At 36.0% G+C, this 17,634-nt stretch overlaps 2 protein-coding genes across 3 annotated transcripts; both read right to left on the bottom strand.

The window, feature by feature from the left end:
• Positions 1-71: 71 nt before the first annotated feature.
• creld1a (CRELD disulfide isomerase 1a) lies at positions 72-6,742 on the bottom strand. 2 transcript variants are annotated; one of them, XM_039673935.2, is made up of 6 exons: positions 6,539-6,742; positions 5,219-5,484; positions 5,052-5,135; positions 4,861-4,956; positions 2,525-2,665; positions 72-1,479 (listed from the first exon to the last, which is right to left on the bottom strand). In XM_039673935.2, the coding sequence occupies exons 2-6, from the start codon at positions 5,385-5,387 to the stop codon at positions 1,259-1,261; spliced, it is 711 nt and encodes a 236-aa protein (XP_039529869.2). In that variant the 5' UTR covers positions 5,388-5,484; positions 6,539-6,742; the 3' UTR covers positions 72-1,258. The 2 variants fall into 2 exon arrangements, with proteins under 2 accessions (XP_039529869.2, XP_039529870.2); XM_039673936.2 differs by lacking the exon at positions 6,539-6,742 and adding an exon at positions 6,049-6,513.
• A 131-nt stretch (positions 6,743-6,873) lies between these two features.
• On the bottom strand, positions 6,874-16,439 carry il17rc (interleukin 17 receptor C). Its single transcript, XM_089124924.1, has 17 exons — positions 16,306-16,439; positions 14,928-15,280; positions 14,361-14,586; positions 14,220-14,275; positions 14,089-14,116; positions 13,825-13,919; positions 13,346-13,454; positions 13,007-13,048; positions 12,660-12,781; positions 12,474-12,530; positions 11,790-11,853; positions 10,598-10,815; positions 10,000-10,056; positions 9,851-9,893; positions 9,588-9,677; positions 8,254-8,289; positions 6,874-8,151 (listed from the first exon to the last, which is right to left on the bottom strand). The coding sequence occupies exons 2-17, from the start codon at positions 15,042-15,044 to the stop codon at positions 7,469-7,471; spliced, it is 2,043 nt and encodes a 680-aa protein (XP_088981050.1). The 5' UTR covers positions 15,045-15,280; positions 16,306-16,439; the 3' UTR covers positions 6,874-7,468.
• Between the last annotated feature and the right edge of the window lie 1,195 nt (positions 16,440-17,634).

Below are 17,634 nucleotides of genomic sequence, written 5' to 3'. Positions count from 1 at the left end.
AGTTACGTCAGGAGTAAATCAGCATATTTTAATGATTTCTAAAAGACCGTGACTGAAGATGATGCTGAAAATCACGAGAAAAAAATACATTTTAATATATATCCAAATAACCTTTTTAAATTGTAGTAGTATTTTACACTATTGCTGTTTTTACTGTATTTATTATCAAATAAAAGCAGCCTTGGCGAGCATCTTCTTTCCAAAAACATAAATAATCATAACAACCCCAAACTTTTGAAAAGTAGTGCACATTTATTACACCTAGAAAATAAAAAACAATTACCACCAGATGCAGCTCACTATATAAAGTCTGATCAAAAGAAGTTTTATTTAGAGTTGATCAACTTTTGTGGACTCTTTCTTTCTGAGGTTTTTTTCTGAAATTACTTTCTTTTCTCTGAAGCCTGCAGTGTTTTAGACTCTTTCCAGAAGTAGATATCATGTTCCACCTAATCAAAATAACTTTTCATAACCAGTTAGTGCAATGCAGTTAGGCTAAACTGTTAGTTTGCTCCCTAAAAACACAAACAACACAATAAAAAAATGACATCATATATGGCTATATACGTCAGAGATCGCACGCCTCTGGAGCAACTAGGGGTTAAAGGGATAGTTCACCCAAAAATGAAAAATAAGTCATTATTTACTCACCCCCATGCTGTACCAACCCCGGAAGACCTTCGTTCATATTCGGAACACAAATGAAGACATTTTTGATTAAATCTGAGAGGTGGATCACTGCTACATCGGCACCCTAAGGGATTGAAACTTGACGGCCCAGAAAGTCATCGAAGAAAATGTTTAAATATTCCATGTGACTACAGTGGCTCAACTTTAAGTTTATCAAGCGACGAGAATACTTTTTGTGCAAAAAAACAACAACAAAAATAACGACTTTATTCAACTATTCCTTTTCTTCCTTCTAGGCCTGAGACGAGAGTTCAAGAGATTTCTGAACAAAAAAATAGAAAAATTACGTAAGTATTCAAAAATGAAACTTAATTTTCATTTTTGGGTGAACTAACCCTTTAAGTGTCTTACTCAGGGACACATTGGTGTCTCATAGTGGATTCAAACCCGGGTCTCTCACACTTAAAGGCATGTGTCTTATCCACTGCGCCATACAGGGCAACTAGTGAGTGGAATGAGATTTTTTTTTTTCTAGCTTGGGCCATTTGATCTCAACATAAACTCATCTCATTGTGTAAGAAATGGCCCAACTTTGCAGGAAACACAACTTTGCAGGCCCCTTTTGTATTTATCTCCCCCTCAAGATGGAATCTATCAGTCGGTCGCTCTTATCAGAGAGCCAGTATCCAGCCATGGCCGCCACGGCCCCCATAAAGATGGAGGTGAACACCAAGTCCCCTTTAGCCGCCAACGTGGCCAACGCGCACAACACCACCCCGAAGAACATCTGCTGCAGAACCTCCACTTCATCCTCCTGAATGTCATCCAAAAAACCCTTTTCAGCAGAATCTGATAAAAGATACAGACCATGTAAAAAATGCAGTGTCGTTGAAATATATAGAATACAGAATATAGATATCAATGAACCATTTCTTTTTGTTTTTAAGAATATTGTGCATTGATGGATTATGCACTGCAATTGGAAAACATTTACGTAACTAAAGTTATATTTTATAAATATATTTTCGGTAAGACTTTAACATTGTTGACATCGCAGTCTTTATTAATCCATAATTTATGTTAATTTCGACATTTATTACATTATTAAAATCAAATCACAGCATTTAACATTAGTCAATGCACGGTGAACTAACATGAACAAACAATTAACGACTATTTTTATTAACTAACTCAAACAACGGTTAATAAATGCTGTAAAAACAATATCGCTCGAAGTTAGATCGTGTTAACTAATGTATTAACTAATGTTATTGAATGAAACTTTCACTTTTGTTGAACAGCGTGTCGGCTCCCAAGACAATAAAGTTGCGTGTAGTGTAGTACAGGGACAGGCAAGTCAAGAACTCAAACTGAATGAATATGAAATGAATACTTACTCTCATATTATGTAACAAACAAGCACAATACACTGAGTTACATGAAACTGCAAAGGTCTTTTGGGCCAGATCTAATTCAGTGTTTGAAGTTCACAGCAGGCTTTTATAGATTACTAAACCTAAAACCACAATAAATATTTTCGTAACTCTTTATTAAGGTGACAGTTACATTGTACTTAAATAAGTACTCAGTAATATTAATTAACTACATGTACTTACTATAGAGTTACGGTTCATCTAGAGTAGATGTGCTACACTCATTATCGAGTGATCTACCAGCGTGAGTTACGTCACTTCACTGCATTCATTAATCCTCTCCTGTGGCCTCATGGGACAGTAAAGTGTCCATCGTATGCGCACTTCAGATTCTCACAGGAAGAAGTAGGTCATCCGGGTTCTTTTTGCCGACTGTTTTATGAGTACTGTGAATCTTTTGTAACATACTGTTTTTCGCCAACTATATATTAGAGAAGTGTGCGATTTGGGATTCAGCTCACCTGAGGCCTGGCTCCTCTCACAGGTGTTGCCGGTGCGTGTGTATCCGCCTGCACACTGACAGTGAAAAGACCCCTCTGTATTCACACAGAAGACATTGACACCAGGACAGGCCAACACCTCCTCAGCACACTCATCTATATCTGCAGGAGAAACACTCAGCTGTCTTTTCTCAAACACACACAACCAGATATGATGCCAAATGAAATATTACGAGGAGAAAATATGAACATCTTGACAATTATAAAACAAAGACATTCATATTGTTGCAATATACTAATGATAAAAAAGATATTTTTTTTAAAGTATTGCAGATTTTTTAAATTGTTAAAGGAGTAACGATGCGAAACGCTGGCTCATTTAAAAAAAAAAAAGTTTTATAAGCTCAAATGCTTGCCTTGCTCTGTTCTGTGACGCACGTTCGTGACTCTCTTGTTCGAACTCGTTCATCAAAAAAATTTTCGAGTCATTTGGTTCATTCAACAAACAAAATGAACGAATTGACTCGGAAAAAGATTCGTTTATTTTGATGAACGAGTTCGAACAGCAGAGTCACACAGAACAGAGCAAGGCAAGCATTTGAGCTTATTAAACGTAAAAAAAAAATTTTTTAATGAGCGATCGTTTCGATTAATAAAACCCTTATTCATCGTCTGGAATCGTTTAAAGCCCTTTCAACAGTTTGCACTGAAACAGTCTTTTGGACCCCATTGAAGTCCATTATATGGAGAAAAATCCTGGAATGTTTTCATCAAAAACCTTAATTTCTTTTCGACTGAAGAAAGAAAGACGTGGACATTTTGGATGACATGGGGGTGAGTAAATTATCAGCCAAAGTTTTTTTAAAAGTGAACTACTTTAACTTTCTTGCTGGAAACACGTACTGCATTATAGCCACAGGATGGTAGCATTTCATGCAGAAGAACTAATTTGTGTCTTTAACTAAGAGATTCATTCTTTTTTCATAGATTTTTCTTGAACAGGAGCAAATGTATTCACATGTATTTATCTGATTAATACATTTTATTTATTTTATTTTATGAATCTAATGAATCTCTTTTTTTTGGTACATTTTAATCATTGATATTCATTGAATCATTATTAATTGTTATATTCCTTATATTGCATTTTTATTATTTTACATGTTATTCATTCATTTATATATGTTCTACTATATGCTCTAATATGTTTGATTATTTCAGAATGTAAGATCTTTGATGTATCTTCTGTGCTGTAAGATCGAGCGGGTATATTTTCCATCAGAATGTAATATCCGATGTACCTTTGTATCAAAATATCTGTTTCCATCTCTGCAGACAGGAGATAATGCAAGATCTGCAATATTCTCTTGCTCTTATTTTGCTCTTCACTTCTGCCTCTCCTTTCATTCTTCAAATATCTTTCTACTTTTGGGTCCTTCTTCCTCAGTACTCGTCTGTTAGATTCAGTACTCTGGATTTAATTTTAAACTATTGAATAAGATAGATGCTATTTCTTGTTTACTAGTACAATTTTCATATTTACTTCATTCATTTGTTGTCGTTATCATTTTTACTAAATACATTTTTCATCATTGCTTGTCTGGATCTCATTGCATCAGAAACAAAAATATATTTTAAATGATTTACTCCTGCTATTAATATCTTTCTATCTTTATATTGTTCAGCCGAACAAAAGCAGATCTACCATGGGACTTTCAACTTTAGAATAGAATTCGAATTTCAACTTTATTCAAAATTCGGTTCTTTTTGTTCTTGCATTTACAACAATGTTTGACAAGAATCTCAAATGTGAAACTTTTGAGGATCTCAAAAGTTTCTTTCTCAGATTCTTTCTCAGGTTTTTTTTTTTTTTTTTAATTACTTAAAAAAATACAAGTTGAAATTTCTTTTCTCTACAGCCTTCAGCGTTTTAGACTCAATCATGAAGTGACTGAGAATATCATGCATTCTCTGGCTGTACAACATTCTGTTCTTCTGTTCAAAACTTCTGTACAGTCAGAGAATGCATGACATTTACTTCTGGAAGGAGTCTAAAACGCTGCAGGCTTCAGAGAAAAGATTTGTATTTTTTAGGTAACTTGAGATCAAACCTGAGAAAGATTCGAGTCCACAAAAGTTTATCAACTCTAAATTCACCATGATATCAAAATGGACAATTCCAATTCAATTCGTTTATGGAATATTGCAGTAAATGGTTCATCCATAATTGTTTTTAAAGTTTACTATTAAACTTTAAGACTGAATGGGCAGGGGAAATAATGGATTCATTTTATACGGTTATATTTTATACTTCAAAAAGACTGATAAACGACACTATAGTTATATGTAGAACTCACCTATGCATTTTATCCCTGATGACCTGAAACCAGGAGCACATTTCTTACAGCGGGCAGCTCCTCCACCCATACAGCCAACACAGGCCTTATCACATCCTGGAGAAATCATAAAACAATAAGCAAAATTAAATGAAAACGGTGTAATCAAGAGTGTTAATGATAAAATACCTCTGAGAGAAAATCCCACTGACCTTTGCATTCATAAGAGCCATGGGTGTTCAAGCAGTACGTGTTGTCGGGACACCGATCCAGATCAGTACCACATTCATCAACATCTGTCGAAGTAAAAGAAGTGAACCTCTGAATGAAATATGGAGCATGAGGTGAATCAAGCGCACACTGCTGCTGATCATCTTACCCACACACAGGTTGTCATGCAGGATGAATCCGCTTTGGCACTGAAGACATTGGTCTTTTTCTGGCCCTCCACATGCCTTGCAGTGCTCTGAGCAGTTCTGACCCAAAATGAGACGAAAAAGGGCCACGACGAGCACAGTAGACAGGAAGAACATCCGTGAGCGGGACATCACTCTCCACGCATCAGTGCAACCCTTCAGACTCACACTTTCTCACACAAAGTATAAGCTGATACGGACCCGCTCGAAATAAAACTCCTTGTGAAGTCTGAGGATTTTAAAAACAGGAGTTTGTTTGAGGATAAAAAAATTCAATTTCATTTACAAAAACTTTTACCAATTTTAAGGTGTGATCTTTTATCCAAAGCAGCTTAATTATATTATTTAAAGTGTTTGAGGTGTAAGAACTGTCTTATCAACTACGATTTTAGACATTAGCTTAACTGTTATTTCAGTTGTTTCTAATAATTTATGTCAAAACATAAAATTCTATTTATATTGGTGCTTGACTTATATTTACTTTTTATACTTTTTGGAGCGTGCGTGAGTAAGTTATATGGAGATTTGGTAACACTTTATTTTATGTTGATGTTAGTTAGGTTACTACTATTAATAGCAGTCTAAGTAAATTATGCATAATTACAAGTAAACCCTAAATCAAATCCTAATCGTAAATAGCAAGTAGGCTACATATAAATGAATGCACTAGCACAATGTAACTACGTCACCTTAAAATAAAGTGTAGCCTACTATAAATTTTTAATTACTTTAAAACGAAAGCGATAAGCAGAACGCTAAAGTCCAGCATGGAATTCATATTTGAAATACTCACAAACATGCGACATGAGAATATGAGAAGTGGTCGGGATGTCCGTAAAACCAGTTTTTCCAGTTTCCGTTTTTTGGGATCAGGACGGAACAAACTCTCTCTCACACACACTCTCTCTCTCTCTTTCGCTCTCTCTCTCCGCAGTTTGATGGATAATTAGTAAATTCTTGTATATGAATATTGCTATTGCATAGGATATTCCAGCATCGACTGATAAACGCTTGCTCATTAAAATATACGGGGTGCCGTGACAATCCTTTGGTGATGAGTTGGCTCATGAATATTTCGTCTTCGCTTCCTATGGGAATCACAAATGGTTGACCAGCGCGGAGAAAAATAACACACACCACATGACTAACATCGGCTAAGCACTGCTTCAGGGTCATTCTGGGGTTTTTTAACCTCTAGGCTACAAAAGAAAAAGTCTCTGGTTTTTAAAACACACAATAAAGATTTAAAATCGAACAACAATTATTGTTTAGATCAATTATACCTGACTTGCGATTCACCAAGTCTTTTTCTCTGTTTCTAAAGAACTTCTCTTCAGTCATGAACGCGCATAACCAGTGCAGCCGGACATCGCGCGCGACACACACACTTCTCAAGTAACAGGATGTACTTTTAGCAGGTCTGGTGGTGTACAATATTTGAATGCTGTTCCCCTTCTTATCTTCTTTTTATAGACTTGCCTGATGGTTAGTCTTGTCTAAGTTGGTGTTTGACTGTGTTTGGCCAGTCAGACCAGCTGAAGCATGGCCCAAACCTTTTTAAAACCAGCAAACAGACTGTGAAACCAGAGAAGTCAGCCCATGACAGAACACTAAAAGCTCAAATAAACTGTATAATTGAGTACAACTAGAGCATTTAAAATGCATGACATTACAAAAGTTCAGTTAACACAATAAGCCATGTTTAGCCTATGAAATTTATGTAGCCTAATTAAATATCCAGTGAATTATTTACAAACATCACGTTAAAGCTGAGATGGAACGGATCAATAAAAGATAACATCTTTCCAAATATAAAAATATACAATTATAGGCTACATATTCTACAGAATAGCATATGTAGGCATATAGTGATCTCTTTTAATTTTTCAGTGTATTTATCCATTTAATTCTTCATGTATTTCCTGTAGCGTCTGAAATTTCCTCATGTGCACATGGACATGCAGACTTCCTACTTTATCAATCCTCTGAGGTTATATGGTATTGTAGGCCTAAAAAAAATACAATTTATATTTCAATATTATATAGTACTTCATGATGTGATGGTGATTAGCATATCCACACACACAGAGCAACGTGACAACACCATGTTTTAAAGGACGTGCTATACCTACTGGTACTTGTATGTAGTCTGTCCATAGTCAAAAGTGACAAGACATTTTAAAAACAATGTTTGAGTACATGACCATGACATGTCAGAGCTGTTCATTTTTGAGAAAAACTCTTTCCTCGGTGTCTTCTGTGTCTAGGCTGAGTGAGTCACTTTGAGTGAGCATGGTATCAGTCCTCGCTCTCATCCTATTAGAAATGTTCTGCACTCCTTTGGCAAGCTTCCTCCGTGCCCTTTTTATCCACCACATCTTCTTCAACTTCCCACAGACATTATTTGGGCTCTCCCAACACAGCTCCATGAGTAATCCCTGAGACTGTGAGGGCAGTTTATAGAGCGGCAGGCCCCTGAACAACACTGGCAGCTCCTCTTTAATAAAAAGTTCCTGACACTCCAATTGCACAAGGACGAAACGCTGAGCAGCGCCGCCCTTCTGGCGGTCAGCTAAAATGCAGGCCAGGGCCGAAGCCAGCGTATCTGAGGAGTATGTTGCAGGATCGCTTTGTTTTTCCACTGCAATGTTCCAGTAGCACTCGGCTCTCTGTAGTGTTGATGGACAAAGCAAAAGAAGGGCTTTGCCTCCGTGTTTCTGGATGTGATCGAGCTTGGAGTGGTGCCACGCTGCCGGGCCGAGAGAACCAAGCTCTGTTTGGTTCCACAGGTCGAGAAATACTCCGAAACCCTGCTCGGAAAGCAACTGGCCCAGCGTACACACCAACTGTGGGTCTGTGGCGGAGGAATGGAACAACAACACCTGTCCCTTCATATCTAGAGAGAGAGAGAAAAAGTCAATTAAGTAAATTAAGACCAATTTTTTTTTTGGAGAACTTTCCCTCTTCTTACAGACAAATGCATAAACAGATTGGGTACCTTGAGAATGACATCTGTCCAATTTCCTACGAGACCCTGTGAGAGAGACATACAAGAATGTATAATTGCATCAGACAAAAACATGAAACCATTGAACGAAGCTTAAAAACCAAGGCCAAGATGGATGAAAGAACAGAAAATAAGACATGAAGGAGGAGGAGAGACAGACAAAGAGCATGCTGAGATGGAATAAATGTGTTCGACACAGATCAGAACAAAAATATGTGCCACTGACAGACACATGAATAGAGCCATTGAGAGCAGAGAGACAAGTCTGTCTCTTCAACATCTCCAAAAACTTAACAAAAAACACAACTGTCTCTTCAAATCAGTTGTACTCTGGCAGAACTGTAGTTATCTATCATAAAAATGCTACGATATATATAAACGATATATAATAAAGTAACTGAGTTTATATATTGGCTAATGGATTTTTTAACAGCCAATGGGAACATCTAGAAAGCAGGGTGACAAGTCAAAAAAACAGTGACGATCTATTAACATAACAGAAAATTATATATATATATATATTTTTTTTTTTTAATTCATGGTGAATATATGACTATGGAAGCTTGTTTCTGCCACACAATGAAAAATAAAACAGGTACTATCTCGCAATTCTGACTTTATTTCTCAGAATTGCGAGATATAAAGTCAGAATTTTGTGAAAGTCGCAATTGCGAGATACAAAGTCAGAATTGCGACATATAAAGTAAGAATTGATTGATATTAAGTCGAAATTGCGTGTTGTAAAGTCAGAATTGCGAGATATAAACTATTCTGAGGGGGAAAAAGTTAGTCTTTCTTTCCCCTTAGAATTGGCCTGATAACTCACAATTGCGAATTTATATCTCACAATTCTGAGAATAGATGTCAGAATTTCGACATATAAACTCGCAATTATGTGTTATACAGTCAGAATTGTGAGAAAAAAGTCAGAATTGTGAGATAAAAAGTTGCACATCTGTCTTTTCCTCTCAGAATTGCGACTATATCACGCAATTCTGACTTTATAACATGCAATTGCAACTTTATATCTCGCGATTGCGACTTTATTTCTCATAATTCTGACTTCATATCTTACAATTGTGAGATAAAAAGTCGCAATTATTTTTAAAAAAAAAATTTTTTCAGTGGTGGAAACAAGCCTCCATATGTTTCAGATTTGTATAAAAAAACCATCACAAATACATTTTTTATACACAATTAAATTAAAATACATACAGTATAATAATTGTAATAAAAGTCACTCTATACATTGTGTTGTTTCTTTGTTGCTGAGAGGAAAACGTATTACTATATAAATAGAGATGCTGTAGACTGTAAAGACTTACCTTTCAGTTTGTTCACCAGAAGAACTCCAAAAATAGTCAGACAAACAAGGATCAGCGGTAGAAGAACAAGGCTCCAGTACTGTCGTTCCACTAAAACAACAGTACACCGTAAAACAACTGATAACATCACATCTGTCATATGTTCAGTACAGCAAATGTTGGTTTTAACACATTGACCACACAGGCATCGCCATGATCAAATGACAATGAATGGAAGCTTTAATTAAACAGGATATACATGTTTTTTCATTTCATAAACTTACAGCGATGTTGACAGTACTGCACAATCTTTCCATCCACTTTAACCTGCAGACAAACACACAAACAATGAACAATGTTTGCCATGTCCATGATCTGTTTGCACTGAAATGAATTGAAACTAAGGAAATTAAAAAGGCAGATGATATGATACCTTCAAACAGAGCTGCAGATGATTCCGAGACGTGATGTTCACAAATTTCCCGGATGCCTGCAGAGCAAATAGCATTATAGCAAACCACTTTTTAACCAGATGGAAAAACAATTATTGGCTTTGACCTCAGTCTGAGAGTAGGTGTGATATTCAATTTCACATAAATGAAAATGAAACCAAACAAGATAGCATCATTCAGCTTCAAAAGTCTGAGATCACTATTTCTATTTTGCCTTCTTTCAGATTTAGATAATACAAAATTGTTCATTACTAATTACAACAACAAAAAAATAAGTAACACTATTTTATTATTATTGTTATTATAAAAGATATTTTTTCTCACTAATTGGTGGAATTTTCTGTACAGCATCATGGGTAATGTAGTTTTACACCATGGATTCTGCTGTTCAATTTTATATATTTTATACTGACAGGTTCAACAGAAGCAAATATCATCAATTAACAACCGTGTAGCTCACAGCAAAGCTGTCTTTAAAGGTTTTTCAGTTATTATTAAAAATGTACTTCCCAATGGAGAAAACTGTTACACTCAGTTGAATCCATTCATGTCAAAGTTGACATATTCCCATATATTTACCCATAGCTTTGTGCTGTTTTCCTCCCAATCCTTCAAGTGGTGCTGTCTGAATCCTTTAATTTCTCTGCATTGTCCATCAGCCTCGAGCTGACACGGCCACAGTTCAGCACTTATCCTGCAGGGTACCGTTAAGTTCCAGCTCATCACCGGCTCATCATCATTTGTCTTGATGTGGGCCACAGACACTGACATCTTTATCAGGACATTGGCTCTAAATTCTGCCAGAGAAAAACATTGTAGGTACACAGAATATATGAATATTGCATTGAACATCCAGGTCCATAGATCTTAAGGGTTTTTTCTTGCAAGAGGGCCTCAAGATGACTCAAATTGATTTACAATATAAGATATAACAAGCATTAAAATAAGCCAAAGCAACTTCTTGTTTTAATTCAGACCCACAACAAATGTTTGTCTTTTTAAAGAACCAGGCTTCACACTGTCTTGAGAAACTGGCTGGGTGTGCAGAATGAGGTTCAATTTTAAAATTGTGGTTTCTAGTAGAGCCCGACCGATAAAGGATTTTGAAGGCCGATACGATACAAATATTTGTTGGTTTTAAAGTCCGATATTCCGATATATCGGCCGATATTAATATTATTATTATTATTATTTCAGAAACGAGCAACAAAATATTATCAGATTTCCCTAACATTAGTTATTTGTAGTTAATTATGAGTTTTAACTAAAATAATATGATAACGCATAACTGGTTCTCTCTGGATCAGCAGGTTGCAGGATGTGTGGCGCATTATACACAAGTGTTGCCAACAGGGACTGTGTAGAGTGCCCTCTGGTGGACAAACTATACAACTCCAACACTCATGACATGGTTAAAGCGTGATTCGCCCGTTTTTATTTTATTTTTGAAATATTCATTTAACGGCCATTATAACTGCCGATACCGATATTTTAGAAAATGCCTAATATCGGCCGATAATATCGGCCTGCCGATATATCAGTCTGGCTCTAGTTTCTAGAAATGGAAAAGTCATGTATTTTGATGATTTCTTTTCTAGTTATGCCAAGCTATAAAACCTTTTATCAGGTAGCAAAAAAAGAAAAGAAATAACATTGAAAATATATATTAATATTTTATATATTAATAATACTTTTATTAATCCTTATCCAGAAAATCCCGAACAACTAGAAAAGTCATGGGGCCATTAGTGGAATTTTGTTGTGGTTTTACCTGTTTTGTTGTTTTCAAAGGGACAGTATTCTGAACGAGCTTTATTCTGATCTTCATTCCAAGCCTTAAGTGTGCAGAGACAAAGAGCATGTTAAAATAATGTACAAATGTGTTTTAGCTAGTGTAATACTCTGTATTTCTGAAGGTCTTGGTCTTGTCTCGGTCTCGTCCACATTTGTGTACTATTTCTTGTTTTGGTCTGAGGGTTTTAAGAGGGTCAAGACCGCACTAAGTTGCCAGTGCATTTTCTTATTTATTTGTTAACATCACTAATGGAATTGGATGTAAAAGGCCCAGCTTGAAATGCAATCAATAACTTACTGTATTTCTAATTTGATTTCTTTTGTTACTGTTGTGCTTGGTTGGAAATCAATACATGTGGATGTTTAGATGAATTTAAGGAGTGTTGGTCTGGTCTTGGACTTACTTTACTTGGTCTCGCCCTGCCTTGGTCTTGTATTTGTCTGGTCTCAACCCCTTAAAGTCTTGGTCTTTACTTGGTCTCAACAAACATTGGTTTTGGTCTCGACTTGGACTTGTATTGCTCTCAACCCCTAAAAGTCTTGTTCTTTTCATAGTCAACACATTGATTTTGGTCTTGACCCTGTGTCGGTTTAGATGGTGCTGACTACAACACTAGTTTTAGCAGACATTGTTTAGAGTGTGTGCATGTTTGAAAAGTACCTGAAAACACATGCAGTCAGTGATTGACTCCAGTGGAATGCTGTTATTTGCCAAGAGCTGAGAGAAAAAAGGTATGATAAGTTACATAGAAAATGCAGCTGATGACTAGAACAAAACTGGTTTGCATAGTAAGCACAATGAACCTTCAGGCATTATCGCACAGAAGTCACGTGAAAGTAAACTGACCCAGCATTTGCCTTCTCTTCCACGTTTCGTACACAGAAATGTGGGTTTAGACGGTTCTTTATCCTCATTGACTACTAGAATCTTAACCACATCATCATGTCTCTCAGTGATCATCCTGGGACCTAAAAATGATGGACAGTCACCCAAACATGGAGTATTAAGTGAAATTTGCACATCCACTATGGAGATGTTTTTATTACACATATGCTAAACATTAGGTGCTGCAAATAACCATCGCTGAACCTTTTTAAATTAGGAGTACGGTTTGAAATACCTTTTAGTATGGACTTAAATGGGGAAGCTTTTTAATGTCAGATAGATAAGCAATACAATGAATCCAAACATACCTTTACACTGCTTTATGTCTTTGAGGTGTGATGAGGAACATACTGCCAAGAGAAAAAACACATTACTGTAATTGAACATGCTAACATGTTACTGATTGGTCAATGAAAACATATAGTTAAATAACAAAGCTGTGAAATAATATTGTGAAATGATATTATGATCTAAAATAAAATTATATATAAACTTTATTCCTGTGATTCACAATATTACTGTTTTTACTGTGTTTGTAAAAACAAATATTAACATGCAGCCTTGGTGAAAGTGAAAAAAAGTAATTATTATTACAAACTTTGCACCCGTGTACACGTGTATATAGAGTGAGTAAAAGCAACTGCTACCTATTTTTAATGCAGGAATATCAACTTTTCGTGACTGACGACGGGGCGACACAACGGTGATCTCCATGCTTCTGCCAAAGTCAACATCTTCATACTCCACCAGAATCAGCTGCGTGACACAAAATTAAACGCCGAGATTAAAATCAAGTCACCATTTTTATTTATGCAACGATTTTCTTCACCACTGCTTAAATCTGGTTTATCCGGAAATTCTGCATTTGTTCACTGAATACTTTTACAATGTACAACACACCTGACATGAATTTGAACTTGCCTGGCGTGCTAGAAATATTTATATAAATATAAAATAAAGTATTAATTTAAAAGTTTCAAATACTACACTGTCATCATTACTGGTACAAATAAATAATTCGGTCAAGTTACTCATGCTTATTTATTTACTGAGAATTTGTAATACTGTAACACAGAGGAGAGCGATATGTGTAGATGAAATGAACACGGAGGTGACAGACACTCACATTGAGAATTTTGTGAGTCCCAGCAGAAGTCATTGTGAAGTCTAATCTCTTGCAGCGTTCTTGCTGCCTTTCGGCTGATCTGTAGCATATCGTAACTACATGAAGAAAAGACAAAGAGTCAAGCTTTATCAATGCACTACACGGCAAACAATAGTCTTTCAACAAAAGCATACTGTGTGAGAAAATCTAAGCTTGCTTACATCCATTAGCAATGATAAAAAAATGAAGGACTAAGAGATATTTTGAGGTTCACTAACGGCCTACCTTGATATGGGTCTTCACAGAGAGAGTTCTGTTAAAGTGAGCAAGGCGTTAAAGGTTTTAATTAAAGATGAAATCGAGTTCAGACATTATTTTTCAAAATAAAATGTTGTTATGAATGAGCAAAAGCTTACTCTTCGACCTTCTGGTGTGTTGTTGGGTGTGGGAACGCATCTTGAATCCAATTCTCCTGAAATTAGAATAGGCTGTGAGTATGTAAATCATATGTTTGTGTAAACCAACAACTGTAAGTTGCTGCTACTTTGAGGACTTACCACTGTATTCATCTTCATTTTCTGATTCCACAATAGCGCTGTCCTCTTCATCGTCAGGATCTGGAGAAATACTCAAAGAGATGTAGCTCCACAAGCATGGCGTACAATGCTTCCCATGACAGCACAATTTTGGCGTCACGTCCAGAGAACACGCAAATGCACGACCATAGTCCACATCATGAACTCGGATTGGTTCTGTATCGCTCACACTGCAGTTTGAAAGAGCCTAAAAACAAAAACTTGGGTTATAATCTGATCAAAATCTTGCTTGCCTGTATCTTCTAATAATATTTGTATTACCATTTGCATTAATGTTGTTTGACATGGTTGGTCAAGGGCCAAGCTCACGTCAAGTTGCTCATCCTTATTTATTTACTTACAAATTTACATTTTTACTTGTATGTACTGTTTTATATAAAATGATATGATGTTTTGTGAACAGGCCACCGTGATGTTGATATTTTATATTAGTATTTTTATAATTAAGTGAATACAAGGCTTGGTTAGGGTTAGGGTTAGGGTAACAAGCAATTGATAAAAGCTCATTTCAGTAAATGAATAATCAACCTGAGGACAGATGACGTTGTTTTCTGGTGTGTGTACGACTCGTTCCAGAACTTCCAGTGAAGACACACAGGCGGTGGCCAATAGGAGCAGTTGAGCTCTACACCACGTCAACTCCATTGCGCAACAGTTTCACTCTGGTATCCAACAGACGATTAACCGAAATTGGTTAACAAAATCCCAAAGATTATATCCTTCGCGATGTAGTCTCTATGAGGCTTTAAGGGACCCCAGAGGACCATAGTTCTGACCGGTTCGGTTACACAGTCCGAATCATCCGTCCAGTACTCGAGTCTTCCTCGTGCAGGAAGCGCGAGAGCGCGCAGTTACACAGCATACTGTCCAGGACAGGTTATCTGAAAGACGACAGAAAACGATCAGATATATATTATTCCGTCATTTAAAGTCTTCAGCTCCTGTTATCTGATTTAAGCTTCTGATTCAGGCCCTAAAGAAACAGTAAAAGTGTGTTCGCTAAAAAGTCACCTGGTTTCCAGGAGGCTCAGGTGTGTCTCTGTGAATGACAGATGACCAGATAACGTGGGTGTTCGTGAATCATTGTTTGTTGCTTGGAATGTCTGGATTCACGATACATTTTAAAGGGCAATGCGTATTTTTTCTCATATAGAGTAACTCCATTAAATTGCCCATAAACGTATTTGTACACACTTATTTCATATTTAAAACATCGAAATATTGACTTTATGTTTAAAAAAAAAAGCACAGACACACCTTTCAAGCTAAACATTTTATGAAAAGGACGGAGTGTGTTTTCAAATAATTTCAATAAAATTGGACAAAGCTACAATTCTATAAGACAACATAGTTAATAGCCTATAAAGAACTACATCTAAATCATTAAACATCATTAAGCAAAAATGACAAAATAAATAAATACATGGAGCAGAACATTTTAGTTCTGAAAAAAGCCCCTGCAACAGGCTTTTTTTCTTTTTTTTTTTTTTTGTAGATGACATTTTTAAAACTTTTTAAAAAAAGGCATGTTTTGTAAAAATTGACATTTGTTACCTTTTAATGTGTATTTAAAGTGCAAAGTATTTGGTATCACTGGATATCAAACATTAAATCTATTTTCTTTGTGTGAGTATACAAACAATCTACTGGATTTTAAAATTATTTCCATTTTTTATCATCTCCGACATTTTCATTCTGGTGTATTTTTTAATCGAGCCAAAAAATTTTTTTGGATTGTTTACCCATTATCAATGCCACCACTGGTAGGCCTGTATAATTATATCACAGAACTGAACTTTAAAATACGTAATATTCTGACAAAAAATTACAATAAAAGATCAAATGTTACATCAGGGAAAAAATCCTCACAAAATAAATTAAAAAAACAATGCAAAATGTTACTTACTACCCAGAAGTTTTTGAAGCTCTTTGATGTATTATAATGCCTCTTCGCTGACACACATTCATTAAATGAGAATGTGTGAGTGAACTTTGGGTGTACATGAGAGACTCACCCCTCCCAGCTAAAAATCAAAACACACACACACACACACACAAATTGGCTTTGTGGAAGAAAACTTCAGTATAACGAAGTTTGTCAGTGTGCTCATACAGTAATTAACAGGGCCGCTGTACTATGTGAAAGGTGATCTTGTTTATTTGCAGCTTTGTAAAACTATAACCAGGAAACTGCCAGGTGCAAAATTCCTTCTGGTGCATTCTCTGTAACGAAGAGAATTTGTTTAGCAGCTCTGTGTCACGTATCTTGGCAACTGGTTAATTACGATCCTGGATTTAAGACTCACTGTTAATAACTAACAGCAAACACCCAGGGAGCAACATATGAGTTCATCCAGATGCTTCAATACAGGGATAAGGCTCATGTTTATAAAGCAAGGATTGTTAATGCAACACCCCAAAACACCCATCCCTGAAGCTGAATTCCTTTAGGGGCGACTGGGGCTAGTCGTCACCTCAATACAAGAGCAACTGTCAGGTTGGGGCAAGTTGTCACATGTTTCAAGTGTTGACCTGTAGGTAAAAGTCCACATAAAAGTATAGCTTTATTGAAATCAAATTACATGATTTAATGTGACTGAATCAACCTGACTGCATTTACTGTTGAACATTTGCTGGAGATTACATAATATTCTGTGTACTGTTGTAGATTTTTTTCAAAGCTAGAAAAAAAAATCTGAATAAACAAGTTAGTTAGCATTCTCACCCTATTTTTATCTTTACCCTGAAAAAGGTGACATTTCTCAGACCTGCCCCGTCACATTCATTAAATGTCTCTGTCAAAGAACGTGATGCTAATAACGCAACAATTGTGCCTCAGAAATTATAATGCACAGTTTATGTGGTTTTATGTGAAATCATGAAAGTGTGAAAGAATTTGCCATTTTCATCGCCTCTTGTGTAAGAAGTAGGCCTAAATATCAAGTGATATTTACTTTGTACATTTATTTGTCATATGGGTATTATTAATCTTCTTTTTTTTTTTTCATGCAAATAAATTAAGCATTATTCCATAACACTGCATCTTAACATTTAGATAATAAAAATGGCAACAGATGGATTACTCTGTGGCTTAAATATAATTAAACTGAAACTTTTGTGCAGTCAGGAGGCACTTCACCTTTACATTATATAAACAGTGAAGTCACAAAGTGCCTTTGAAAAAACTAATGGTCAATCCTTGTAGGGGACGCCCCATACAGTATACGCACCTCAT

Source organism: Pimephales promelas, chromosome 21 (genome assembly GCF_988280905.1).
Source record: "Pimephales promelas chromosome 21, fPimPro1.hap1.1, whole genome shotgun sequence".
Classification (NCBI taxonomy): Eukaryota; Metazoa; Chordata; class Actinopteri; order Cypriniformes; family Leuciscidae; genus Pimephales; species Pimephales promelas.
The sequence above is the reverse complement of the archived record's forward strand: the minus strand, read 5'-3'. Positions and strand labels throughout refer to the sequence as shown.

Coding starts and splice junctions, on each gene's coding strand:
- creld1a (XM_039673935.2), bottom strand. CDS start 5,387: ATGTCCCGCTCACGGATGTTCTTCCTGTCTACTGTGCTCGTCGTGGCC. Junction 2,666..4,860: donor ATCAGGGATAAAATGCATAG/GTGAGTTCTACA, acceptor TTTCTCCTGCAG/ATATAGATGAGTGTGCTGAG. Junction 1,480..2,524: donor TGAGAGGAGCCAGGCCTCAG/GTGAGCTGAATC, acceptor ATCTTTTATCAG/ATTCTGCTGAAAAGGGTTTT.
- il17rc (XM_089124924.1), bottom strand. CDS start 15,044: ATGGAGTTGACGTGGTGTAGAGCTCAACTGCTCCTATTGGCCACCGCC. Junction 13,920..14,088: donor CTGTGAAGACCCATATCAAG/GTAGGCCGTTAG, acceptor TTCTTCATGTAG/TTACGATATGCTACAGATCA. Junction 10,057..10,597: donor AAAACAGCACAAAGCTATGG/GTAAATATATGG, acceptor TTTGCTCTGCAG/GCATCCGGGAAATTTGTGAA.